The sequence below is a fragment of the Phyllostomus discolor genome, chromosome 12, assembly GCF_004126475.2.
Source record: "Phyllostomus discolor isolate MPI-MPIP mPhyDis1 chromosome 12, mPhyDis1.pri.v3, whole genome shotgun sequence".
NCBI lineage: Eukaryota > Metazoa > Chordata > Mammalia > Chiroptera > Phyllostomidae > Phyllostomus > Phyllostomus discolor.
In genome coordinates, this window is record NC_040914.2 from 43,380,613 (window position 1) to 43,404,224 (window position 23,612).

Genomic DNA, 23,612 nt, shown 5'->3' on the forward strand with positions numbered 1-23,612 from the left:
TGGGAGAGGCTCATGGGAAGGACCAGGGTCCTTCGTCTCTGCCCACATGTCCCTTCCCCAGAGACGCCTGCTGACGTGGGGACGGTCATCTGGGGCAGGGGTCCAGCTGGAGTCATCTCCGGGAGGTGTGCATGGCCCCCCCTGGAAGTCAGCAGCGGTCATTCCCAGGGGTCAACCACGGACCCCTCACAGCTCCCCCCAGTCCCTTAGAGCCGGGGAGAAAGGAGGGGAGAGCTGGCATCTAGGGAGAAGACATTTATTGAGAAGGTGCTACAGAAACAGCTACAGAAAGCGGGGGGGGGGGACTGGGGAGCAGCTGCCACACCCCTCTGCACACTGGGTCACTGAGGGGCCCATGGGGAGGGCTGGGGCGGGGGGAAATCTGTTAATGACCAGAGGGGGCAGGGGCCCTGAACACCCTCTGGCCCAGGAACCTCACACCAGAGCGGGGGGAGAGTTGGGGGCAGATGCTGACAGCCCAGGTGTCCCGCGGGACAGCCAGGGGGCGTGGAGGAAGCCAGAGCCCCCGGCATCACTGGGTGAGAGCCTGCACCACGTCCTTCACCAGCATGGTGCCGATCACCATCTTCTCGCTGTTGACGGTCAGCTGGGCCGGTCCCGGGGGCCTCGCGACCAGGGTCAGCAGGACCAGGCTCCCGCTGGTCAGCGTCCTCCCTGCGAACCTGGGGTGGGGGCGGGGAGGGGAGAGGGAGGGGCTCAGCCCGGGAGATGACCCCCCCTCCACACCAGGCCCAGCTGCCTCTCTCTGCCTGGGCGGCAGCCCCGTACCTGTACTCGTCAGACGTCCCGCAAGGGACGCGGCCCAGGTTGGCAGTGGCGGTCACTTTCTGCACCACAGCGTGGTCACTGCGGCAGGCGTCCGGCAGCGTGAGCTTCTCTGTGATCTCGTTCATGCCCGTCAGCTTTCCTGGGGGCAGAGGTCGCGATGAGGGCGGAGGCTGTGGGGGCTCGCCCTGGGGGGCTGCCCACCCACCGAGCTCCCTTGCCTGTCCTCAGGCTGGGCCGGCCTGAGTCCCGCTCAGTGGTCCTGGGAAGGGGGGCGTCCCTCTCCGGACGGACCTCCCAGCCCACGTGGGGCTCCGTCCGTGCTGCGGACCACAGACGGACTTGGCATTGCCCCACGGCCGGACATCTGGGCCCCGGCCCCTCAGGAGTGCCCAGTCCCGTCTTAGAGGTTCCCTCCGGCCTGGACCCCACGCCCTCTGGCCTTCCCTGGCCGGCTCCCCAGCCAAGAGTTCCCGTCCCCTCGGGCTCCTGAGGCTGCGTCCTCACGGAGGCTGCTCTCCGGGCCCAGGGGGCCCGTGCGGCCCTCCCTGGGGGACCCTGCCTTCACCTGCGGTAGCAGCGGTGCTGGACCCACAGGAAGGACCCCCGGGCAGGCCGGCCTCTCCCCCGTCCACTCCCACGCCCTCTCGGCCAGCGTGGGCTCCTTGCCCACCGCCGCCTCTTCAGCCCCTCCTCATCCCCTCCTTTCCTCACTAGTGGGGTTTTCTCGCCCCTGTGCCTTCCGCCTCTCCACGTCCACTCTCCACGTCCACGGCCCTTTGCTCCTAAGAAGTCCTCCCCAGAAGCCAGATTCCTGTCGTGCCAAGGCCGTGCCTCCCTCCCCTTCCTCAGCCAAAGCCCCCCCTCCTGGAGGACCCCACTCCCTCAGTGGGCCCCTTCAGCCCCCCCCCCCAGGCCTGCCCAGCCGGCCTCTGCCCCCTTCTGCACTGACCTACCGGCCTGCAGACCCCTCCCCCGGGGCCTGGTTCTCCCTGCACCCACTCCTTTGCTCCTTCTCCTACCCCACCCCGCCCTGAAGAATGTGAGTTTTCCTCTTGGGGAAGGCCCTTGGCTCTCTCACCTTCCCCCCCTCCCTCCCAGGTGAGCTCACCGACATTCACAGCTTCAGTGGTCACCTCTGGGCTCAGCCTGGAAGTGCTTCCTGGGCACACACCTGTCTTTCCCCGAACTTCCCCAAAACCAGCGGGGACCCTCCCTCCCCCCTCGCCCACACCCACTCTCGCCTCCCAGATCAGCGGTTTGGCCAAGTGCAGCCTGCAGGCCAAATCCAGGCAGCCCCGGGTGGGGGTGGGGTGGGGCCCGAAATGGTGCCTGCAGCGCAGGCCGAGCGGCCCCACAGAGCCTGCGTGCTGGCTCTCCCGCACGTCACAGGAAACGCGCGCCGACCCCTGTCTGGGCGAGGGGCGCTGCCAGTCTCCTTACCATCCAAGCCCGGATTCTAGAACGGCTGGCTTCCACGCCTCCCTCCCTGCCCTTCCCGGGAAATGCCTGCGACTCCCCTCCTCCCAGCCCCGCCCCCTCCCCAGCCCCTCCCTCCCTTCCTCACCATCTCCCATCAGCTCTGCCCCAACGGCCTTACAGCTGGGCACAGGATCTGGTCCAGGGTCGCACACCCAGTGCGTGCAGGGTCAGGACCTGAGCCAGCGCTCTGGGGCCCATCCCCCGTTTCTCCTGCTGAGGGCGGCCTCCGGCCTCCGCCCGGCCCCTCCCCTACCCAGTCACCTCCAGGACTCCGGGATCCGCCGGGCTTAGTTCTCCAACCAGGGAGTGGGATCCACCAACCTCTGCGACCCCCTCCAGCTCCGAACAACTCTGGGGCCGAAACCCTTCGGCACGGCATTCAAGGCACCCAGAAATCAGACCAACTCTGTCCCCAGCTTTGTGCTTACCGCTCCCTTGTCCCGGGGACTCCACGCCCCAAACCACACTGCACACCCCCTTTTCTTCCTGAAAACTCTTCTCCAGCCCTCACTGGCGATGTTTCCCCGGCTGGGATGCGGGCCCAGAGCTCTCCGCCGGCCGGGCTGACACTCCCCCGAGCCTCCCTGACTTGTCCGGGCCTCCGAGAAGGCGCGGGCTGCGAGGCCTCGGGGTCTGCAGGAGCTGAGGGTCCTCCGGCAAAGCTGGGCGCTGCAGCTCGCCAGGCCCCCGTGGCGCGGTGCTGAGACGCACCCGTCCACCCTCGGGGAGCACTCACCCTGCTCCTTCTTGAACTCATTCTCACTCATGAACACGGGGGCCATCAGCTCCCCGACAGGCGGCTGGATGGAGACGTAGAACTGTCGGGTTTGGGTGCTGGGGTGGAGGGCAGAACAGGGAGGCAGGCGGTGAGGCCGGCATCCTCCCCGCGCCTCCCACTTTGGGGGCGGGGCTTGCAGGCGGCTGGAGACTGAGGCAAGACCTGAGCACTGCGTGGGGGCGGTTTCCAGACCCTCCACAGCACCACGCTCCTCCCTCCTCCCCCCACTGCCCCCACCCTCCGCGGTTCCAGGTCACTGTGACCCCACCTCCCCCAGCCCACCCTCCCCCACCCACCACGAGGCAGACACACACCACAGCTGGAAGTTGGCCGCCTGGGTTGAGTCGCAGAAATTAATGCCCATGACGGCAGTGGCAGACTCCCCGGGGGCCAGGGACTCTGCAGAGGGGCGAGGCGGGAGAGGGAGAGACACGGTCACCTGGCAGGCTAGGCCTGAACCCCAGGCCCAGCTCCCCTCCGCCGCCAGACCTGACCCCACCACTCCGAGCTTCCTGGGCCCTGGAGACTGTTCCTGGTTTCCCACTCAGATCTGAACACCCTTCCGCCCACCCTCCAATGACCATTGAAGTCACTGACGAAACAGCCACGCCTCCAGCGCTCCCTGCCCTGATTGGCACTCACTCCTTGGCGGGTCTGGCCTGCCCCCCCAGGGCAGGGCTCGTGCTAGAGGCCCTCTCTGGGCCCCCAGCGCCTGGCCCCTGGCCTGGCACGGAGGGACCTCGGCAGCCACAGAAGGACTGACTGGCCCTGCCCGGAGCCGCACCAATTTCAGGAAATTCCTGGATGCTGATGCCAGCCGGCAGTTTGGGGGTGCCCACGTGCAGGCCCTTGACGGGCGTCTCAGAGCTGTTGGAGAAGTGGATGAGCAGAGACACCATGTGGGGGTCCCCGGGGAAGGGCTGGCGGCTGAAGGCGTAGTCCACGGCCAGCCCCTCGCCCGCCACGCGGTGCAGGAGCTCCTGCCTCCCCACGCTGGACGCCGGGCTCAGCAGCTGGGGGAGAAGACGGGGGGGGGGGGGGGGGGGGGGGGGGGGGGGGTTGCAGGAATGAGCAACAGGCAGCCCGCCCCGGCCCTGTCCCCACCTGGGGGGGGTCATCCGGCAACGGGGACCCCAGGCGTCCCCCGCCACCACACCTGAGGCCCAGCCCCGCACCACAGGACGCAGCCCCGCCTGCCCCGTCCCCTCACCGAGGGCACCAGCGGCGAGTCTGTGAGGGTCAGGCCCTCCAGGTCCGCAGCCAGGCTGGTGGACACGGCCGCGGGCGGAGACACGGGCTGGACGCTCGGCGGGGCGACTGTGGGGCAGACGAGGAAGACGGCGGGTGGGGAGGGGCCGCGTGGGGCGTGGGACCGGCCTGAACTGGGCGGGGCTCCAGGGGCAGACCGTTCAGCACCACGGACAGCGGGCCCCGGGCAACCTGGAGGCTCTCAGGGGCGACCCACCCTTGACCCCAGCCCCACACCCAGTGCCCTCTCCAGGGTTCCCTGTGCTCCCCGCACCCCCCAGCCCCGAGGCACCCAATGCAGAGCGCTCACAGGACCATCCTAAGTCACTGCCCGGGCTCCCCCCACCATGACCCCTGGGGCCCATTCTCACAGTCCTCCAGGTCCAGCAGGGAGACCTCCTGGGCTGCAGGGGCGCTTCTGCTGCTGGGGGGCTGGGGAGAGAACGGAAGTGGGTGTGGCAGGAAGCGCCGGTGCAGCCACCTCGGTGAGCTCTGGCCGGCAGGAGGGCCCTGGCCCTGCGCCGGAGCCGCCCCCTCCGGGCCCAGGACTCTCACCGTCTTCTTCCGCCAGGACGCAGGTTCCGCCTGCTCCTCCTCCGTCTCCGACGACCCCTCAGACTCCGAGGAGCCGCTGCTGGAGCCGCTGCCCTCCTCCGAGGACGAGCCCTCCCCCTGTCCCTTCGTCTGCGCCTTCTTCCTCTTCTTCGTCTTGCTCTTCTCCCCTTCCTCCTCGCTCTGCTCACTGGAGGGCAGGGGGCAAATGGCACTCAGGCTCCGACTGGGCTCCCCCTCCTTGCCTCACAGGAGAGCGGGGACACCTTGAAAAGTGCGGGGGTGAGGGTGGGGAGCCCGGGCCCGCAGAGTCCTGCGCCAGCACCGGCCCCCAATGCTTCTCCATGCTGCAAACTTCAGAGCCCCAGCGCGGCAGGCCCGGGGGCTCTGCGGAGACCGGCCCTCAGACCCCGCCCCCCACCCCGTTCCCCAGGGAGACCTCCAGCCCCGCCCCTTACCTCTCACTGCTCCTCCCCTTCTCCTCGTCCTCTTCCTGGTCTTCCTCCTCAGACTCGCTGCTGGACTCCCCGGAGCCGCTCTCGCTGCTGCTCTTGCTGTCCGATTCGCTCTCGGACTCGGGGTCTGCGGAGGGCAGTGTGAGGCTCCCCTGCCTGTGTGCGGGCCCCTGGGTCCGGAGCAGGCGCCCTGGGCTCCCAGCGTCAGACTGGGCACTGAAGCTGCAACCCCTCCCCGCAGCCTGCCCCTGGTCCCAGGGGCCACCAGACCACCTGCGGTGCAGATGGGGCCACCTGGATAGAGACCCACGTGTGCACGCACACACCTGGGGCCAGAGTCTCTCCGGTGAGCAAATGCACATGCAGGTACACAGCAGGTGCACGCCCCTTGGGTACACGACCACGTCACTCACACTCACACGCACACACGGCACACGCGTGGGGAGCAGCACGGGACCCGGCCCTCCATCTCCTCACCACTGTCTGCGGACTCCGTGGGGCCCGACTCCCCCTCAGAGTCCGAGTAGAAGGGCTTCTCCTTCTCCTTCCTCTTCTCCCGGTTGGAGCACTTGGTCCACTCAGGCACCTGGAGACGGGAGTGGGGGGGGCAGGGCTGCTAAAGCATGGCTGGGGAGGGGGCATCTCATCCTTCACCCCCACTCTTCTGGGGCCCAACCCGGCCCTGCCCCAGAGGGGAACAGCTCGGGGAGGGAGGGAGCCCTGCCGAACCAAGGGAGACGCAGAGGGGAGGGAAGGCTCGGGAGGGAACACACAGAGGGGGGACGGGAGAGAAAGCACTGCCCGCGAGCGGAGGGCACACGGCACACGGAGACCATGTGGGGGACCTCGGTGTATTCGCCCAACAGGCCCACGTGGGTCTCGATAAGGGAGAGATCTTCTTCCTGCATGTGGGGAGCGTGTCAGGGGGGCGGGGCCGGCACTGGAGACATGGGGTGGGGGGCTCCCTGCTGTCTGTCTCTCCCCCCACCGCACAGCTCAACCCTCCACCCCTGCTGACCTCCACGTTGCGCACGGATGGGTCCGGGGCTTCCTCCGGCCAGTCCGGGAGCTCCTGGTAGCCCGTGGCCTTGGCATTGAGCAGGTGGGACAGCGAGCCCAGCTGGAAGTGGTCCCGGTCTGGGGGCAAGGTGAGAGGTCAAGCAGGGTGGCAGTGAGGTGCTGCCCGGGGAGCTGTTTCCTGGGGGCTGTGGCGATTCGGGCGGGGACGGCAGGGTGGGGGGTGTGCCCCTCAGGGGCTCTTCCATCCCAGCCGCACCCTCGGGCCGTACGCCAGAAGGAAAGCATGTCCTGAGGGCCTGACCCTCACAGGGCCAGGGGGTGGGGGCAGGTGGGATGGCAGAGGAGGGCCGGAGGGGACTCTGGCCCCACGGGTGCTGCTGGCCACTCTGCCCAGCCTGCCTGCGGGGGCAGCAGAAGCTCGGGGTGGCGTCTCTTCCAGGCGGTGGGGGCGTGTGATCCTGCTCACCGGGCTGGGTCAGGGACCGAAGGGTGAGCCGCCCCCGTGGCCGTGGGAGACATCAGACCCAGAGGGGGTGGCACAGAGACTTTTGAGTGGGGTTGGTGTTGGCAGGAGAAAGGGCTGGTTCCCCTCCTTCCCAGATTTCCAAATCCCGCCCCATCCCCTGACCCCAGACAGGGGTGCAGAGGAGAGAAAAAGCAAAAGATACCAGGACGACCAGCTAGCTCTATGAAGAGAGCTCCGTCCTAGGTGGGTTCCTGGGTCCCAGGAGTCGTGTGAGGACCCTCCTCACCCACCCTTGTCCCAGAGGCGAGCTCAGACAGAGGCCAGGCCGAGGGCCTGGGCCCCGGGGGTGACCTCCAAGGGCAGCTCAGAGTGCCGGTGACTGCCTCGTCAGGCCCCTCGCCCACATGCACCTCTCCCTGGGTGGTGGTTACTTCCCGCCTTCCCGGCCCTTGTCCTTAGAGTCCCGATACCGAGACCCGGCGGGGGACGGCCCACCCACTAGAGGGTAGGGACCGGGCCTCGAGGAAGCTGGTGGTGGCGGTGGGTGGGCAGAGTCACCGTGGGTGCTGCGGGGACAGGCACAGGGGACTGGCCTTTCTCTAGAAGTCCTGACCACAGAGCCTGTGCCCCGGCTGAGACAGAGGCCTCGGGGGAAGCTCCTGGGCCAGGCCCCCACCTTTGAAGGACGACTCCAGGACGGGGGCTGGCTTGGGCGCCAGGAAGAGCTTCTTGGCGTGGCGGCTGAGGGCCCCGCCCTGCTCCGAGGGGACGATGAGCTGCCGGGTGAAGCGTGCGCGGTCGCGGATGTCGTAGTTCTGGTCGTACTTGGCCAGGCTCAGCACGTACTGGGTCAGCAGCTTGGTCTGGGGGACGAGGGGTCGGCAGCAGTGGTCAGGGAGTGGGGACACGGGGGTCTCAGACCCGGGCTCTGAGCCAACGCAGACGCCCCCACACAGAGCTGCCCTCCCGTCTTAGACCGGCTGCACCCACCCCTGTCCCTCCCCATCCCTGACTCTGGACCCCAACTTTTTTAAAAGTATTTTTTTAAAGAGTTTGTGTTTATTTTTAGAGAGATGGGAAGGGAGAGACAGAGAGAGGGAGAGAAACATCAATGTGTGGTTAACTCATGCACTCCTCACTGGGGACCTGGCCTGCAACTCAGGCATTGTGCCCTGACTGGGAATCGAACCCGTGACCCTTTGGTTCACAGGCCGGCACCAGTCCACTGAGCCATACCAGCCAGGGCCTGGGCCCCAACTTTTAGCAGCTGCCTTGGGTCCGAAAGAGAGACTGTCCTTTCGGGCTCTCCCCCTCTTGGCCTTGGACTCCAATACCATCTGGGGCCCAGCACTCGGCTCAGCCCCGAGCCTATCGGACCCCCGGCCTGCACGGCTCCCCACCCACACTGCCTCCTCTTTCCATCTGTGTTCACAGGGGCTGCCTCTCGCCCGCTCCCGGCTCCCCCCTGAGCACAGGAGGCACGCACACATTTGTCCAAAGACAGAATGCTCCCCAGGGCGCTCGCTCGCCTTCCCCTCTTCGATCTCCTCCTCGTACGGTCCCGACACCCACAGACCCAGGGCCCCGTTGTGTCCACAGGAACTGCTGTCCTTTCCTGTTCCTGACTGTCGTCCCAGCACAGCAGGGCTCCGCCTGCCCAGCCTGTCCCTGGGGCCCACTCCAGCCCCCGGATCAGAGGGGCTGCCGGAGAAGTGCAGTGCCCCCACCGGAAGGCCCCCATGGGAAGCCGAGAGCCCAGAGTCCAGCTCCTCAGGTCCTGGGGCCCCCAGAGGAACCGCAGGTGCTGGGGGAACACTGGCTACCAGGACAGACCAACCACCTGCCTCCAACTGTCTCTTCAGAAAGCAGTGCCACAGGTCACGACTGACCCCCGCCCCCCGCCCGCCCCGGGGAGGCCCGAGGGGCATTGCCTGCGCTGCGGCTGGGGACCAGGCGTCGGACAGGCACCGCTCAGTCTCTACCTGCTTGGAGTTGGTCAGGTAGAGCTTGGCCGCCAGGTTGATGACCTGCAGCTTGACGATGTCCTCCTCAGCGGTGAAGGACTTGGCCATCTTCCTCAGGACGTCGGGCGCGATCTTGGGCACGTGCTCGCAGTACTCCCCGATGAGCCACAGGATGCTGGCGCGGGCCATGGGCACCTGTGGGCGCGGCAGAGGCGTGAGCACGGGGACGCCCGGGCGATAGCACCCCTGCCGTCCACGCCGGCCTCCGGGACCGTGGGAGCCTCCAGGACCATGGGGGCCTCCAGACCCCGTGGGAGGGAGGGTGGTGGGAGACGGGGTAACAGGTGGGCACTTCCTGGGCAGCAGCTCCCCTCTTCCCCGGGGTGCCACTGGCTTGTCCAAGCCCCAAAGTCGGTCGTGACTGAAAACACTGACGTTCCGGACCCACTGCACCCTCAGTGCTTCCCTGCCACGTTCCTCTTCCCGGACGCTCAGGGACGCCTCGTCTTGAAGTTTGGACGGGGCAGAGAAACACGGGGTTTGTCGACTGTCTGCTCTTGGCCAGAGCGCCAGAGGACACACCACGAGTGGGGAGCTCAGGGAGCGGTCCCCAAAGGGAGGGCGAATCTTGGGCCGCGAGGTCAGGGTGACAGTGTCCCATCTCTCTCCACCTTCCACCGGAAGACCTTTCCGAGCCAGGGTGGAAGGTGTGGAGGTCGGTATCGTTCCTGGCAGGGCCTTACAGTCATGGGGAGGACACCGGGGCGGGGGGGAGGGGACACGGGGTGGCCCCTCACCTGGATGTTGTCCGTGAGCTTCGCCAGGTGCTTGATGATCTCCCCGTGCTGCGCCGGCTGCATCTGCAGCAGCTTCTTGATGACCACCACCGACTCTGCCACCACCAGCTCTGCAGGGGGACCCGGGACCATCAGGTGGCCACGCCCCCCCGCCCCCCCCCCCCCAGCTGCCCTGCAACGCCCCCAGGCCCCTGGCCTTCCTCCTCATCCCCCCCCACCCCGCACTTCTCCGCGGGCCCTCAGAGACACAGAGGCACTCGGACGCTACTTGAGGCGGACAGACTGATGGACACACATTGCGCCTGCACAGACAGGGGGTGCCCGCCGGCTGTGTGAGGCGGACGTGCAGGCAGACCCCCAGCGGATGTCGGAGCCGGACGCCCTGCCACGCACTGACCGTCGCGGTTGGACAGCAGCTGCACCAGGCCGTTGAGGCAGGTGTCTCGGACTCGGCCTATGCTGGTGGCGCAGCGTCCGATGGCCTGGATCGTGGCGGCCACGAAGTCCTTGTCCATGCTGCGGATGTAGGTCTGTGGGACACAGCACAGTGACCCCCCCGCACAGGCGGTGACCCCGCTGCGGTGACTCGGCGGGCTCTCGGGTGACCTTCCGGGAAGCGGTCCCCCTCACTCAATGACTCATCATCACGCCAGAGACGACAGTCTGGGAGGGCAGTGACACCCTCGCCCGCCGTGCAGAGATCCCAGCAAGAGGTACTGGGAGAGGACCTGAGGCAACCGCCTCCCCACGTTGGACCCTTCAGCGAAGGTCCGGTCCGCAGGACGCCACTCCCTGCGCACAGGGCGCTGCGGGCAGCACCCCTGCGCCCCATCCAGGTGGGAGCTGCCCCTGGCCCATACCTGGAATTCCCGCAGGACCGTGGGGATGTTGGTCTCATTGGCCAGGTTGGTCAACACCTCCAGCTGCAGGGGAGCAGAGAGTGGGCTTTGCGGGCTTGCTCACCCGCCGTTGCAAACCCACGCCGCATCCCCGCAAACAATCCTCAGGGCAGCCCTGCAGCGCCCTCTCCCGGGCGCGTGCGGAAACCGACAGGTCTCGAAACCCGTTCAAAATGCAGAGAACCATCTCGCCTCCTCCGTGGTGGGATCGCCGACAGCCCCGGAAACAGGCAGGCCCCCCAGTGGCCACTCTGGGTATCTGAGTGGGTCTGAGTGGGGTGGGGGGCGCGGTTATGGGGCAGAGAGACCCGGCCACTCTGTCCACGTCTCACCTTCAGGACCTTGATCTGGGTGGGGTCCGTGGACCTGATGTAGAAGCTCTTCAGGTAGGGCTCGAACATGCCCTGGCGGAGAGAGGGAGCCCAGGGAGTCCCACCAGGCCTCTCTCCCAGAGCGCCCCCTGCCCGGGACCTGCGCCCAGCACCTCCGCGCCACTGCACTGCGCTCCAGTCTCAAATCTCTCCCCTCCTCCCTCCTAGGTCTGACCGGGTCTTTCTTCACCGGACTTTCCTCCGAGTGGCCCTCAGGACCCTGCACTTGGGGTCTCCCCTCTGCCACTTCACACCAACAAGGCACTCCCCCCACCCCCACCGGCCCTTCCTCGGTGTCCCTAGCACCGAGCCACAGAAGCCACCCCTGGGACCGGGAGCGCAGGCTTTGTGCGCTTGCTCACCCGGCGCTTGATGGACATGGTGGCCACGTTCTGGAGCACCACGTACTGCACCTCACTGCAGAGAGGACGGTCAGAGGTTGTGCGGCCCCGCGGCAGGGGCAAGGGGCAGCAGGTGGGCGTAAGAAAAGCGGACCAGGTACAGACAGGAGAGGACAGGGTGGTGGGCAGGCCACCGGCAGGAGGAAGGCAGAGCTGGGGTCAGCGCGGTGGGCTAGTGGGCTAGGATGCGGAGGCGGGGCCTGATGGGAGCAGGGTTCGGAGACGCGGGGCGGGGCCAGGGCCGGGTGTGGGCGGGGCCAAGGCCGGATGTGGGAGGGACCGGGCGTGGGCGGGGCAGGCACGCACCTGTGGCTGCGCAGCAGGCGCACCAGCGCCTTGGCGATGACGCCCACCTCGGCCTTGGGCGCCAGGTGGAAGTACAGCTGCGCCACCGCCATGACCACCGCGGCGCTGCGGCTCTGCAGCAGCGGCTTCGTGTTGCGCAGCAGCAGCCGGTGGTCGGGGTCCATGACGTAGGGCTTCCTGGCCGGCAGCGCCGAGGCGGCCGCCTCCTCCGACCCCGGGCCCTTGGCCTCGTCCTCCTCGGAGCCGTAGAAGGCTTTCTCCGGGTTCTCCTCCAGCAGGGACTCCTGTTGGGGAGACGGGTGGGGCAGCGGGCGCCTCCTCCCGGCGCGACCCTCCTGCGGGCTCTGCGGGCGAGGGCGGGGCCGGGCGGGCGCACTCACATTCTGGGTGGGGCTCAGGAACTGGGTGCGGGCGTAGCGGGTGAGCATGCTGATGATGACCACCTGGCCCCACTCCTCCACGTCGATGAGCAGGTTGCAGAGCTTCCGGTAGTTCTTGTGGATCAGGTCGATGCGCTCCGGGCACACCTCCTCGAAGGCCATCACCACGCTGCCCGCCACCAGCTGGGCGCCGGACAGAGGCGAGAGAGGGTCAACGGAAGGGCCTCCCCACTGCCCACCCTGTGCGCCGCTGTACCTACCGTGGTCTTGTCGGCCAGAAGCTTCTCAATGACCTCTATGAGCTGGTCCTTCTGGTCAGGATCCAAACTGCGGGGAGAAAGCGTTGAGAGGAACCTGTCACTCCACGTCTCCAGGCTCCCCAGTGTCCACCCAAGATGCGCCCACCTCCTTGCCCGCAGCCCCATCCATAAAGAGGCGCAGGCCGCCACTTCCAGGGCCCTCCATCTCTGTCCATTCCCAACACTGTCCTAAAACACCTGAAGAGCGGAAAAACCAGGCCAGACCGCAGGACCTAAGACGGGCCGGGCCGGGCGGGGCCGGGCATGGGCACCGCCCCCCACCCAGGAGGGAAGGGCGGGGCTGGGGCACCTGTAGAGTTTGGGGATGGCGTGCGCGGCCGTCTTCCGCACGTAGGGCGACATGTCCGAGGCGGCTTCCTTGATGGCCAGCATCATGATGGGCACGATGATGGGCACGCGGATGCTGGAGAGGACGCGGAGGGCGCTGGCGCGAATCAGCTGGTTGGGGTCCTGAGGGCAGAGGTGGCGGCGGTGGGGCCGTGAGAGGCCGCCACGCCTGTGGGACGCGCTGTCCCGGGGCCACCGCCAGCTCTTGCTCCCCTGCCTCCTGTCCTGCCCCTGGGTGCGCTGCCACCCACTGTTCAGGACCTGATGGGGCGGGCCCTGCTTGAGGTCACTGACTCTTGACCCCGGCTGCAGAAACCTGACACCTGAACGGGCAGGTGTGGCGACCGGCTGCTTCACTTTCAGGAAGAGTGGGAAACTTTCAGAACAACTGACCTTCCTGAAAACCCTGTTTCCTGCGTTCCTCTGTGTTTATCTCGGAGGTGACTGCCAGCAAAGGCAAGCGGGTCTCCCTTCCCAGGAGTCCCTCCTTACGTTCCCCTCCCCCAAAGCCCTCTCCCTAGCTGCTCTTCTCCCACTTCTCCCACAGCGTTGAAACGAGGATGGTGCGTGGGCCCCTCCTCTTTGCGCCTGTAGCTTCCTGTACACCTGAGAAGGACCTGAGTGCCTTGCGGCCACGGGATTGCGACCCAGGCAGCGGCAGATCCCGGAGGATGGTGGGCAGTGCCAGGGGCGCTGGACGCTCAAGACAGACGCGACCCTGACTTTCTAAAACAGAGAAAGACCCACAGAATGGCGGACGGCGGTGCCGGCGACCCCTGTCACCATTCTGGAATCGGTTTTCAAGCAGACGGCTCAAAAGCAATGATTGAAAAAGCGGGAGTCTGTCTTTTCTTACAGTCAAAGCATATCTCATGCTCCACGAAAACCTACGTAGCTTCCTTTTTTAAGAAAAATAGAACATTTTGCCCTGGCTGGTGTGGCTCAGTGGATTGAGCACTGGCCTGTGAACTAAAGGGTCACTGGTTCGATTCCCAGTCAGGGCACATGCCTGGGTTGCAGGCCAGGTCCCCAGTAGGGGGCGTGTGAGAGGCAACTGCACATTGATGTTTCCCTCTGCTTCTTCCCTTTCCCTCTGTCTAAAAAATAAATTAATTAAAAAATTTTTAAAAACCCGAACATTTTATCTGAAAATTATTATGGATTCACAGGAAGTTACCCCCCCCCAAATCTGTTTTCCTTTCCGACAGGTGGCTAGGCTGGTAGGCACGAACACTATGTACCTTGATTTCCGCAAGGCTTTGTGGGAATCATTTGTGGTGCAGGCCTTTTGTTTCAAGAGCAGGATTCACGTTTATTTCATTGCTGTGTCACCACCGCCCTTTGCACACGAAAGGTGTTAAGAAATGTTTCTGCTCTAGAATAAGATCCTTTCTAACGAGACGGGGAAATGCCGGCTGCCCGGGCGGTTAGGTAGACACATGACTGTTTAAGCCTGGGGAGGTTCGTGAACGGATCAGTGTCGGCCTGGAAACATAATATCCACAGGGCCGTCTGCTGCGCTGGGGTGAACGGCTTATCACCCTCTTGGAGGAAGACTCGCAATCAGGAGGCCAAAAACTAAGATTTAGAAGCACCCTGTGCTCAACCACTGAAAGGAAATGCAGGAGGTTCCCAGGGGGTTCCAGGGACCAGCTGCAAGGAGACAGGGCGCAGGGAGCCGAGGAGAGCCTGCTTGTTCACTGCAGGTTTGTCTGAGCGGCGGGCTGCCGAGACAGCACACCCAGCCCCGGGCCCCGCCCGGGCCCAATAAAGAGAAGGGGAACCCTGGGTGGAAATGACTGGTATCCAAGTACAGGTGGGGGAAAGAAACTGGAACACCAACCAAAGGAACATGAGTTCCAGAGGAACCCGTGTATCACAGGCTGCCGCTTACAAGCCAGCATCGCACATCGTTAGGGGCGGGTAAACACACAGTAGAGGAACAAATACTCCCACAGCGGCGACACACAGGGGAAGACACGGGGCGGGGGGGGGGGGGGGGCGGGGTGCGCGCTTTGGCTGCTGGAGGAACATCGTGTTTCCCGTGTTGGGCATATAGATCTTCATTATAGCGGTCTTCTCGTCTTTTGCGGGTCTGAACATTTTGCAAACATTATCGCTATGGGGGCTGCAATGCAATACGCTAATTTTAAAAAAAACTATAGTTGTCTTAAAACGGAGCGAGTGGCCCAGGAAGGAGGGAGGTCTCCGTCACCGTGAGCGGCGCTCTGGACCGGAGGCTGACCTGGGTGGGAGCCCTTGAGCCACACCTGTCCTCTCCTTTTTTATAAGTAAACATCTCCCGGAACCGGGCCACGCCCCCTGGCTGACGGCTGCCTCCGCACTGCACGGGAGGGTGGGTGGAGCAGCTGCAGGGCGGACACCCAGCGGCCAGCAAAGCCTCCGCGACTCTCTGGCAGGATCCGCCGGAGCGGCGCCAGCCCCGGGTCTGGAGAAACCACTGGGCTGAGCGGGACTGAACCAGCTCCGGTTTCTAAAAGGCTGTGACGGGCCAGGCTGGAGACACGGCGGGTAAATACAAAACCTCTGTGTGCAAAAACTCCAGCGTGGTTCCTACAAGATGACTTGCCAATCTGAGATAAGTCCTTCGGTTTCGACTTTAAAAAAATACCCTAGTGCACGCAAGGTGCACAGGCCAGCGCCCCCGCCCCCCCAGAGAGCCAGGCTGTGTCTCAGGACTCGACTCCTCCTCCCAAGGCCTTCCCCTCGGTGCGTCCAGGTCCCCCACCTCCTCACAGAGCAGCCCCCCAGGCGGGGGGACCCCGATCCGCGCATCTGAGACAAGGCTGAGCAGAGCGAGAATCTGTCCCAGCTCCAGCGGAATCGCCCACTGTGCTGAACTTACAGGAAATGGCAGGCCCTATGCTCACCTTTGAACCCAACCTCTAGGGGGTCTTGTTTGTTTTCAGTAAACCTTTGTCCTCTTTACCCAGTTCCAGGCGAAAAGTTTCAAAGTCAGCGCTCCCTACAGACGCCCGACTAGGGGAGCCCACCGGGGCTGAGGCTCTGACTGCCGGGCTGAGGGACCAGGCCAGCAGCGCCGGTCACGGAACCATCTTACGGAGCTTGACCTGTGTCCGCCAGGCTGTGGGCCTTGGCTCCTTGACCCCAGTGGGGGTGAGGGCCGGTGGGGCCCTATCTGGGGTGGCCATTAACCAGCTTCTTGCTCAGAGGAGGAGGGACACAGTTTCCAGACGCCCACCTCATCCCTCCTCGCACTCACCGGTGGGGAGGGGTCTCAGAGCCCAGGCCTGTCGCAGTGCCCGCGCCTCCCACACAGCACCCACGAGGCCCCGGCCCCAGGGGGCACGCCGGGACCACTGACCTTCAGGCCGCGCTGGAAGGTGGAGATGGACAGCAGGGCCAGGTCCTGCTGCTCCTCGGCGTAACGCACCAGGTACACGTAGACCAGCTTCTTCACCTGGGGGACGGGAGCAGGCTGCCAGCAGGGACCGGCACCCCCACCCCCGAGGCTGTGGCCCCCAGGGACAAGTCCCTCCCAGAAGCAAGAGCATCCCCAGTGGACCCGCCGTCTCTCTGCTCTGCGTCTGGTCCGGAGACACGTGGACGGGCCCAGCGCAGGCCCCCAGGGGCTGGGCGGTTTGCTCTCACCTCCGCCCACCAGCTTGGGTTTCCTCCAGAGGGGGGGGGGAGGCGGGCGTGCGAGGCCGTCGCCGGGCAGTGCTCACCTCTATGTTCTTACAGGCCACGTTCTTCACCACGGCGGGGAACAGGTCCGAGGCGTTCTTTCCTCGGGCAATCATCTGGGTCATGGGGTCAAGGCCGGGGGAGGAGGGGAAGGGAGAGGGCCAGCACTTAATAGGGGCTGGTCCACTGGGGACCAGGACAGTTTGACCCCGGCCCCACCCCCCCACCCTGGGAAGGTGCGTCCCCTCCCGCCCCCGCTCACCGCCACGATCCTCTTCATGGCCTCCAGCTTGAGGGAATCTTTGTTGGTGTCCAGCATCTCCTTCAGGTCGTCGTGCCTGGCGGGAGGCACTGGAGGTCAGCTGAGGGCACGGGGCGGGGGTGGGGCTGTCACGCAGGACCCCCCAGAGGGGAAGGGAGTCAAGCCCCAATCAGGGGACTTGGGCCCTCCCTCTGTGTGCGTCTGGGTCCTAATCACCTCTTCTTACAAGGACCTTCGTGGTACAGGATTAGGGCCCACCCTAATGCCCGCACTGTAACTTAATCACCCCCTTAAAGTCCCTGTCTGCTAATACAGCCACATTTTGAGTTACCAGGGGTTGGGGCTTCAACACATGAATTTGAGGAGGGCACAAACGCATGGCAGCTGCCAAAAGAGAAATATCTGACATATGGCGAATAAAAGTGTGAGGTAAGTGTACAGGGCCCATATTCAGCATTCCCCGTCTGGGCTGCTGTGGGCCCCTCCCCACCTGCTCGCCCCTGAACTGGGGGCTCCCTGTTCAGTGGTGGCGGGACCATGGGCTGGCGTTCCTGGGCCACGACCCTTGCGCAGCGACCGAGCTGCCCACCCATACTCAGAGGTCCTGGGGCGGGCGGCCAAACAGGAGAATCTGCCCCGGGAGACTGTGTCCACACACCGCTGGCCAAGCTGTGGGACAACCGGCCCACTCCACTGTGGCCAAGACAGTTCCAAAATGTGGGGAGTGGGCAGGGGGCAGGGCTGCATGCTCGGGAATCTCCCACACGGCACCCCGATAACCCGCAGCTTTTGCCCAGGCGAGAGAGCCCAGCCCGGACAACCACCAGCAACGGCAGACAGTCCGAAGCAAGCGAGCTGTGCAAAGTCAGCCATGGAAGGGAACGGTTCAGAAACAGCAGGCAGTCGGGGATGGGGGTGGCCCTGTGAGGACAGGGAAGCGCACGGTGAGAGTCACAAAGGGGCCGACGTGACTGCGGCTGAGCGAGTGACGAATGTCAAGCAGAGGAGGACGACCCCCCACACCCCGGTCACAGGGCCGCGCCCTGTGCACAGCGGGTAAAAGCAGGAGTGACAGACGATCCTTCACATTCCCACGAGTTCCGAGAGCGCCTCCTGATGGACAGCGGAGGAGAAAGACGCGCCTCCCAGACGCAGAGGCCTCGACAGCGGGTGGATGAAAGCGGAGGACACCCGGCCACAGCCCCGTCGGCCTAAAGCTCCACACCGGGGGAGGGACCCCCCCTCACGAACCCAGAAGACGCCTCTCCTCTCCCCTGGCCACACCAGGAGCAGAAGACAACCAACCGCCTTGTCACCCTCCCAAACAGTTACCGGGGGCTGAGCTCAGGGCAACGGGGTATGGACAGGGGTGCAGGCCACTCAGCTGGGCCCCGGCCGCACTGAGCTGGGCGCCACCTTCTCCGATACACACACGCACCCCAGGGCCTCCACAGATGTCCCTCGGTCAGCTCGCACCCCACGGGCTCCTGCACACCCCAGCACCCCCAGCAAGTGCCGAACCCCCCCCTGTACCTCGGACACAGCTGTGTGTGTGCCTCCCAGACACGCCTGCGCCCTCGGACACACACGGTCCGTACGTGAGCCCCCACATACCCATGACCCTCACGGAAACACGGGGTCACAGGCACAAACACACCACACGGCCACTCTCCACGGAAACGTGCTCTCCACACGCAAAACCTCCACACCCTTTTTCCGGACACCCGAGAACCCACGCACGCAGGCCACACGGCACACACGCACCACACACGCATACACGGTCTTGACCAAGTTCTGTCCCTCCAGGCTCATTCGCCACAGGGGCCCCTGGCCTCCTATTTGAGATACATTTAGGCTTCTAATATCGAAGACCTCCAGCCTCCGGGGTCCTGTGCCCGCCTCTGAGGGGTCAGGTTGGGCGGGGTCCCGGCCTGCCACCCCAGGGTGCCTTCCCCGAGAGCAGGGAAGTGGATGGTCGGTTTTGACTCTGGGTGCTCTCTCCAAAGCAAAGCTCCTCACACCAGGTGTCCCGGCCACACCCAGATGCCACAGGCCCTTGTCCAATGAGCACACCCCGGGTGCTGGGCGGGCACCCACAGCCCTCCTGCCCACCCAGCCTGGGGCACCCATGCCCGGCCCCTGAAGGCTCTGGGCCCAGAGCCGAGGATGGGGGGTGGGGGGTGGGAGCCACTGGGTGTTGGGCATAGGCAGGACTGAGACCCCCCGGGCCCTTGTCTGCTCCCAGGAGCCTGCTCCCCGGAGGGAGGGGAGGCAGGAGCGGCCCGGCAACTCCCCAAGGTCAGGAAACCTGACTCCAGCAGTCGGATCCCCTTACATGCACTCACTGACCTGACCCCTAGCCTGGCCCTCGGGGCGCCTGGGGGGCTGGCTGGGGCCAGCCAGGGGGTAACACATGGCGTTTGAGGGTCCCGCTCCCCTCCCCTCCCTGCACACGTTCAGATTCACACGCCCGGAGAGGCTGGCCAAACCCTGCCCAAGTTTTGTCAGGTCCCCAAACCTGCCCCAGAACCCACTCTGGCCAGAGCCTGGGGCAGGGGAGAGATCAGGGTGGGACCACAGCCCTGGACACTGCTCGGTGCTCCTCTCCTCAGAGTTCTGGGGAGTCGTCACCCGTCACACCCACTCCTACTCAGTCCCCGTCCTGTGCCCCCCCACCCGGCCCTCCCGGCCCCTAAATGCCAGCCCCATCCTCCAAGGGGCAGGTGGGATTGGAGGGGTCTGGCCTGAGTGGCACCCGCCTATCTGTCTGGATGGGGCCCCCCGGGGTGCTTTCCTACCGCAGTGGCTGGCTGGGACTCTGGCCTTGGCCGGGCTCTGGGCAGGGTTCTTCCAGGGGCGCCTCGGGGGCCGCGCCTTCCTCGGGGGCCTGCAGCCAGCGCAGCTCCTCGGGCTGCAGGGCCTGGTACCAGGGTGGGGGCCCGCCTTCAGGGGCCAGCACGGGGCTGGCGGCCTCGGGGTCCACCCCGCAGGCGCCTCGCACCCCTTGTTTCGCCACCACCCCCGGGAGCTGCAGGAAGCGCTGCATCAGGCACCGGGTCCCGCTCGGGGATGGGACCCAGCGGACCTGGCACCCGGGGAGGCCTGGCGCTGTCACCAGAGGGCCCGCCCCCGAAACTCAGAAACTGGACCCAGGCGGCAAGGGAGGCTCTGGTTTCCTCTTCAGCGCCCAGAGACAAGGGCCTGGGAGGGAGGAGACCGGGCACCGAGCCAACCCTCAATCTCTGAGCCAGAGACCAGGGGGTCCGGGGAGCTGAGCCCGGCAGAGGGGAAGGGCGCCCTCCGTGCCTCCACCCCCCCCAGACTGCCCTTCAGAAATGCTGCACATTCCTCACTCTGACCCTGCCCTGCTGCCTCCTCGCCGGCCTTCCTCCCTGCCCGGCCTTGGCCCCCAGGCCGACCCTCCACCTGCTCTGGCTCGCTCCCTCGCACATCCGGGGCCCTCTGGGCCTCACTGCCCCCACCCTGCCGGCAGGGTTGGCTTTATTCAGTGTATTTCAGATCCCCTCCACCCCTCAAGCTCCTGCCCTCAGCCTTGCCTTGGATGGAACCCCCTTGCAGCTCCCAAACATCTGTGCCCTCCTCGCCTGCTGGCCTCCTGCCCCCAGGCAGGGCTGGTGCTCCCCAGAGGCCGGGCCGGTGCTCCCACCCAGCTCTGTGAGCCCCCTCCCCATCGCTCAGGGATCTGTGCCTCCTTCCATCTCCTCCAGCCTCCCCTCCTGCCTGGCTCTGTCCCACCCCACCTGCAGTTCAACTTGCTCCAGGCGCTGCCATCCTCATAAACAGACAAAAGTAACAAGAACAATGAGACAGATAAAGCTCCTTGGACCTGTGCTCCCCGCCAGCAACCCTTCCCCTCTCTTCCCTTCACAGTCCAGCTCCCTGCAGGCGAAATTCCCGTTCACCATGGCTTCCTCACTCAGCCCCTCCTCACGTGTCTGTTCATTCGCCTTTGGCTGGCTCTAGGTGCCGACTAGAATTTAAGGCCGAGGGGTCGTGGTGTCTGCGCCTTACACGCTCCAGCCCCAAACACGCGTGGCCAGACAGTCCGATAACCCAGCTGTGGTGCAACGTCCACAATGGCTGAATCTACTGAGAAGTGTATGTGTGACTGCTGCTCATTCAGCTTTTCTGTATGTGTAAAATGTCCATGATGGGACACAGTGGGGTGAGGGGGGAGTAACCCAGCTGTTCCCCTGATCTTGCTGGTCTCCCAGGACAGGAGGTGGGGCGTGGGGCCGGGAAGGGTTGATCTGTGCTTTGTCAAACCAATGGCTGCACATTTCTCTCCTGGTTTGAATTGACCTCCTCGGGCACTGACACGGCTAGTCACTTCCTCCTGGAACCCAGGAAGCCACGTTGCATTCTCCTCCTGCTTTCTGGTTTGCTTCCTGGGACCTTGAGACACGTTGCCCCTGCTCTCTGACCGTCCCCGAGAGCGGTGTCTTCAGGGTTCCCTGCCTGAACTCACGCACCCTCCCGGGGCCGGACTTCGCTGCCTTCTGTGGCCTTCTCTCTCTCTCTCTCTCTCTCTCTCTCTCTCTCACACACACACACACACACGCACACACACACACCCCTCCTGGAACCCAAACCCTAACGTCCAGCTACCAGCTAACCTGAATGTCCTGCATCTACCGTCTCAGCAGGGCCAAAGCTGGGCTCCACGCCGATTTCCACAAACTTGCTTCTCACGGCTTTGTTTCCAGTCCCGCGGAGCAGCTCCCCCACCTGTGCAGCTGCAGTGACTGGTACCTGCACACCGTCCTTGTCTGCGGCCAGCCCCTCCCCCTCTCCTCTTCCCCAGTGAACTGCCGGGCCTGCAGCGTCTGCCCCCTTGGAGAGCTCTCCAGCCCTGGGCCCTGCCCCGTTCTACTCCATCGCCGTGTCCTCCCCCCGGAGCTCCAACCTCCCCACGGGTCTCTCGCTCAGTCCAACACGCCTTCCCATCTCTTCTCCACAGTCCGGGCTGGACCCTTCCAAAACGCAAAGCTGGCCTAGGTGGCCCCCCACAACCTTGGCGTTGCCCCGCCCTCGTCCCCGGTCACTGCAGCGCTTTGCACTGTGGTTCCGGCCACGCTGCACCTGCACCTACGAAGCCTGTGACCCGGCTCTCCTTGTCCGCCTGGAACAACCCTCGCCGCCCCTCTCCAGGGCAGGGAACCGGCTCCTCTCACCCTCCCCGCTGTCCCCACTGTCCCCACCGCCCCAAACTGTCACCAACACATCCTTCCTCTGTGCTCCTCTCTGGAGCAGCTTGAGGGCAAGCATTGTCTCCAGCCCATGGCTCTGTTCACACCGCCTAGGACGAGACTGCACACAGTAGGCCCTGGAATATGCTAGTTTCGGGATTTGCAAATAAATGAGGACGGAGGAATAGGGCAGAGGCGGGAGGGGTTGAACGACAGCAGCAACGCACCAGAGGGGAGCCGGGAGCCAGAACTGGGGGCCAGAGGGAGGGAGAACGGACTCGTGGGAGGAGTCAGGCCTGGAGGCTCGGAGCCTACACCCGCGGGCGGGCGACCTCGCCAACCCTGACCCCTCCCCTTGCTCCTTTGGAATCAGTTCGCCAGGTGGGGAAGAGACGGGGATCCAGTCCTCCAAACCACAAGCAGGAAAACCCCTGGGGCGGGAGGGTCCACCCTCCTGGAACGGAGGGGGCTGGCCCATCCCCCACAACCTCCACCCCCTTCCAGGGCCCCAGGCCCGCCCCTGGGTGGGGGAGCTGGTAGGGGGACCGGGCCAAGGCAGATAGGGGCTGCGGGTTGGTGGCTGGGGCGGGGCCTGGCAGGCGCGCCGGGCGCTGTCCATGGTGCCAGCGCGCGTCTGTGAGGCCGGGCGCGGGCGCAGGCGCAGGACTCGGAGTCCCCAGCCCCCGGCCCACCCTTCGGTAGGCTGCCTCACCGCTTGTAGTCGGAGGAGAAGATGCCGCCGCTGGCCGGGTCGTGGCCATATTCGGGCTCCCCGGGGCCCGCGGAGCCACCCTTGTCCTCACTGTAGGCGGGGGCGGCCGACATGGGGAGGCGGAGGAAGGGAGCGCGGTGGGCAGGCGAGGTCGGCGGCGCTGCGCGCTGCAGAGGCCGCTGTGTGCCGGGGCGCAGGCAGCGAGCCGAGGTATCAATCCGGGCCGCGCGGAGAGCCGAGGTTCTTAAAGGCACCAGGGCCCAGTCGCGGGGGGCGTGTCCACGGAAGCTCGGCCCCGCCCTACCCGCGTGCAAATCCCTCCCTCGCGTCGGGACAGTGCCTGCCCCGAGGGGATGCACCTCCAGGTCTGCGGGTGCGTGCGGGCTGCTGAATCGATGGGGCAGATGCAGGGGGATGCAGGGCGCCTCGCCCGCCCGCTCGCCCACCCCCACCGGGCCTTGGGGACGGCCTCCAGGGCCTGCGCTGATCCCAGACGCAGTGGAAGGAAAGAGGGGGAACTGGAGACAAGAGTGCGCCCGAAGGCTGAGGGCCCTAGACGGACCCCAGGCACCAAAGACGCTTCCTCTTTCTGCTCTACAGAATCTGGTTCCTCCGACTCGTCCTGGCTTCTCACCAGGAAGCCAGGGGAACTGGCGGAAGTCAGAAAATTTAAGGAAGGCCTGGGCGGGAGCGACAAAGAGCCCACAGCAGGCCGCGAGCAGAGGGGATGGAATCCAGGGGAGGCGAACCCCAACTTCGCCTTTGGAAAATAGTTTAATGACCGGTTCTGAAGCCCCCAGGCGCACCCTGGAGGGCCTGAGGCCAGCCTAGTCCAGGGTCAGCTCCGCGTCCACTGGCACCTAGGAGGGAAGGGGAGAGGCTGGGGCGGGGTCGGGCGCGGCCATCTGAAGCCCGCAGCTCGGATCCCAAGGTCCAGGGAACCCCAAGGGAAGACGCCGCCTGGGTCTGGGAGGACAGGGGTGAGCAGGCTGGGGAAGGGGTGGCACGGGGTTGGATGGCGGGGGTCTCATCAGGTAAGGAGAGTCGAGCGTGGAAAGTGGAGGAGTGTGCAGGGCTGAGTCCTGGCCTAGGGCCTGGACCCCCTGAGTCTCCAGGGCCAGCACTGGGGCGGACCAGGACTGCAACAGCGCCTGCAGTGAGAGTGGGCAGGCCGAAGAAGCGATGTGGTGGGATCTGTGAGCAGGCG

General features: G+C 65.5%; 1 protein-coding gene across 2 annotated transcripts; it reads right to left on the reverse strand.

Annotated features, from left to right (window-relative positions):
• Positions 1-240: 240 nt before the first annotated feature.
• Positions 241-22,695, reverse strand: AP3B2 (adaptor related protein complex 3 subunit beta 2). Of its 2 annotated transcripts, none has more exons than XM_028502195.2 (26): positions 22,406-22,695; positions 16,484-16,559; positions 16,263-16,337; positions 15,899-15,994; positions 12,515-12,675; positions 12,166-12,232; positions 11,906-12,088; positions 11,526-11,809; positions 11,181-11,235; positions 10,780-10,851; positions 10,409-10,471; positions 9,946-10,078; positions 9,549-9,658; positions 8,770-8,946; positions 7,464-7,650; positions 6,320-6,438; positions 5,779-5,887; positions 5,305-5,428; positions 4,850-5,036; positions 4,666-4,726; positions 4,257-4,363; positions 3,831-4,059; positions 3,361-3,445; positions 3,005-3,102; positions 790-928; positions 241-683 (listed from the first exon to the last, which is right to left on the reverse strand). In XM_028502195.2, the coding sequence occupies exons 1-26, from the start codon at positions 22,516-22,518 to the stop codon at positions 533-535; spliced, it is 3,261 nt and encodes a 1,086-aa protein (XP_028357996.1). In that variant the 5' UTR covers positions 22,519-22,695; the 3' UTR covers positions 241-532. The 2 variants fall into 2 exon arrangements, with proteins under 2 accessions (XP_028357996.1, XP_035869057.1); XM_036013164.1 differs by lacking the exon at positions 22,406-22,695 and adding an exon at positions 19,282-19,551.
• Between the last annotated feature and the right edge of the window lie 917 nt (positions 22,696-23,612).

Coding starts and splice junctions, on each gene's coding strand:
- AP3B2 (XM_036013164.1), bottom strand. CDS start 19,529: ATGCAGCGCTTCCTGCAGCTCCCGGGGGTGGTGGCGAAACAAGGGGTG. Junction 4,727..4,849: donor CGTCCTGGCGGAAGAAGACG/GTGAGAGTCCTG, acceptor TTCTCTCCCCAG/CCCCCCAGCAGCAGAAGCGC. Junction 929..3,004: donor TGAGTTCAAGAAGGAGCAGG/GTGAGTGCTCCC, acceptor CTCTGCCCCCAG/GAAAGCTGACGGGCATGAAC.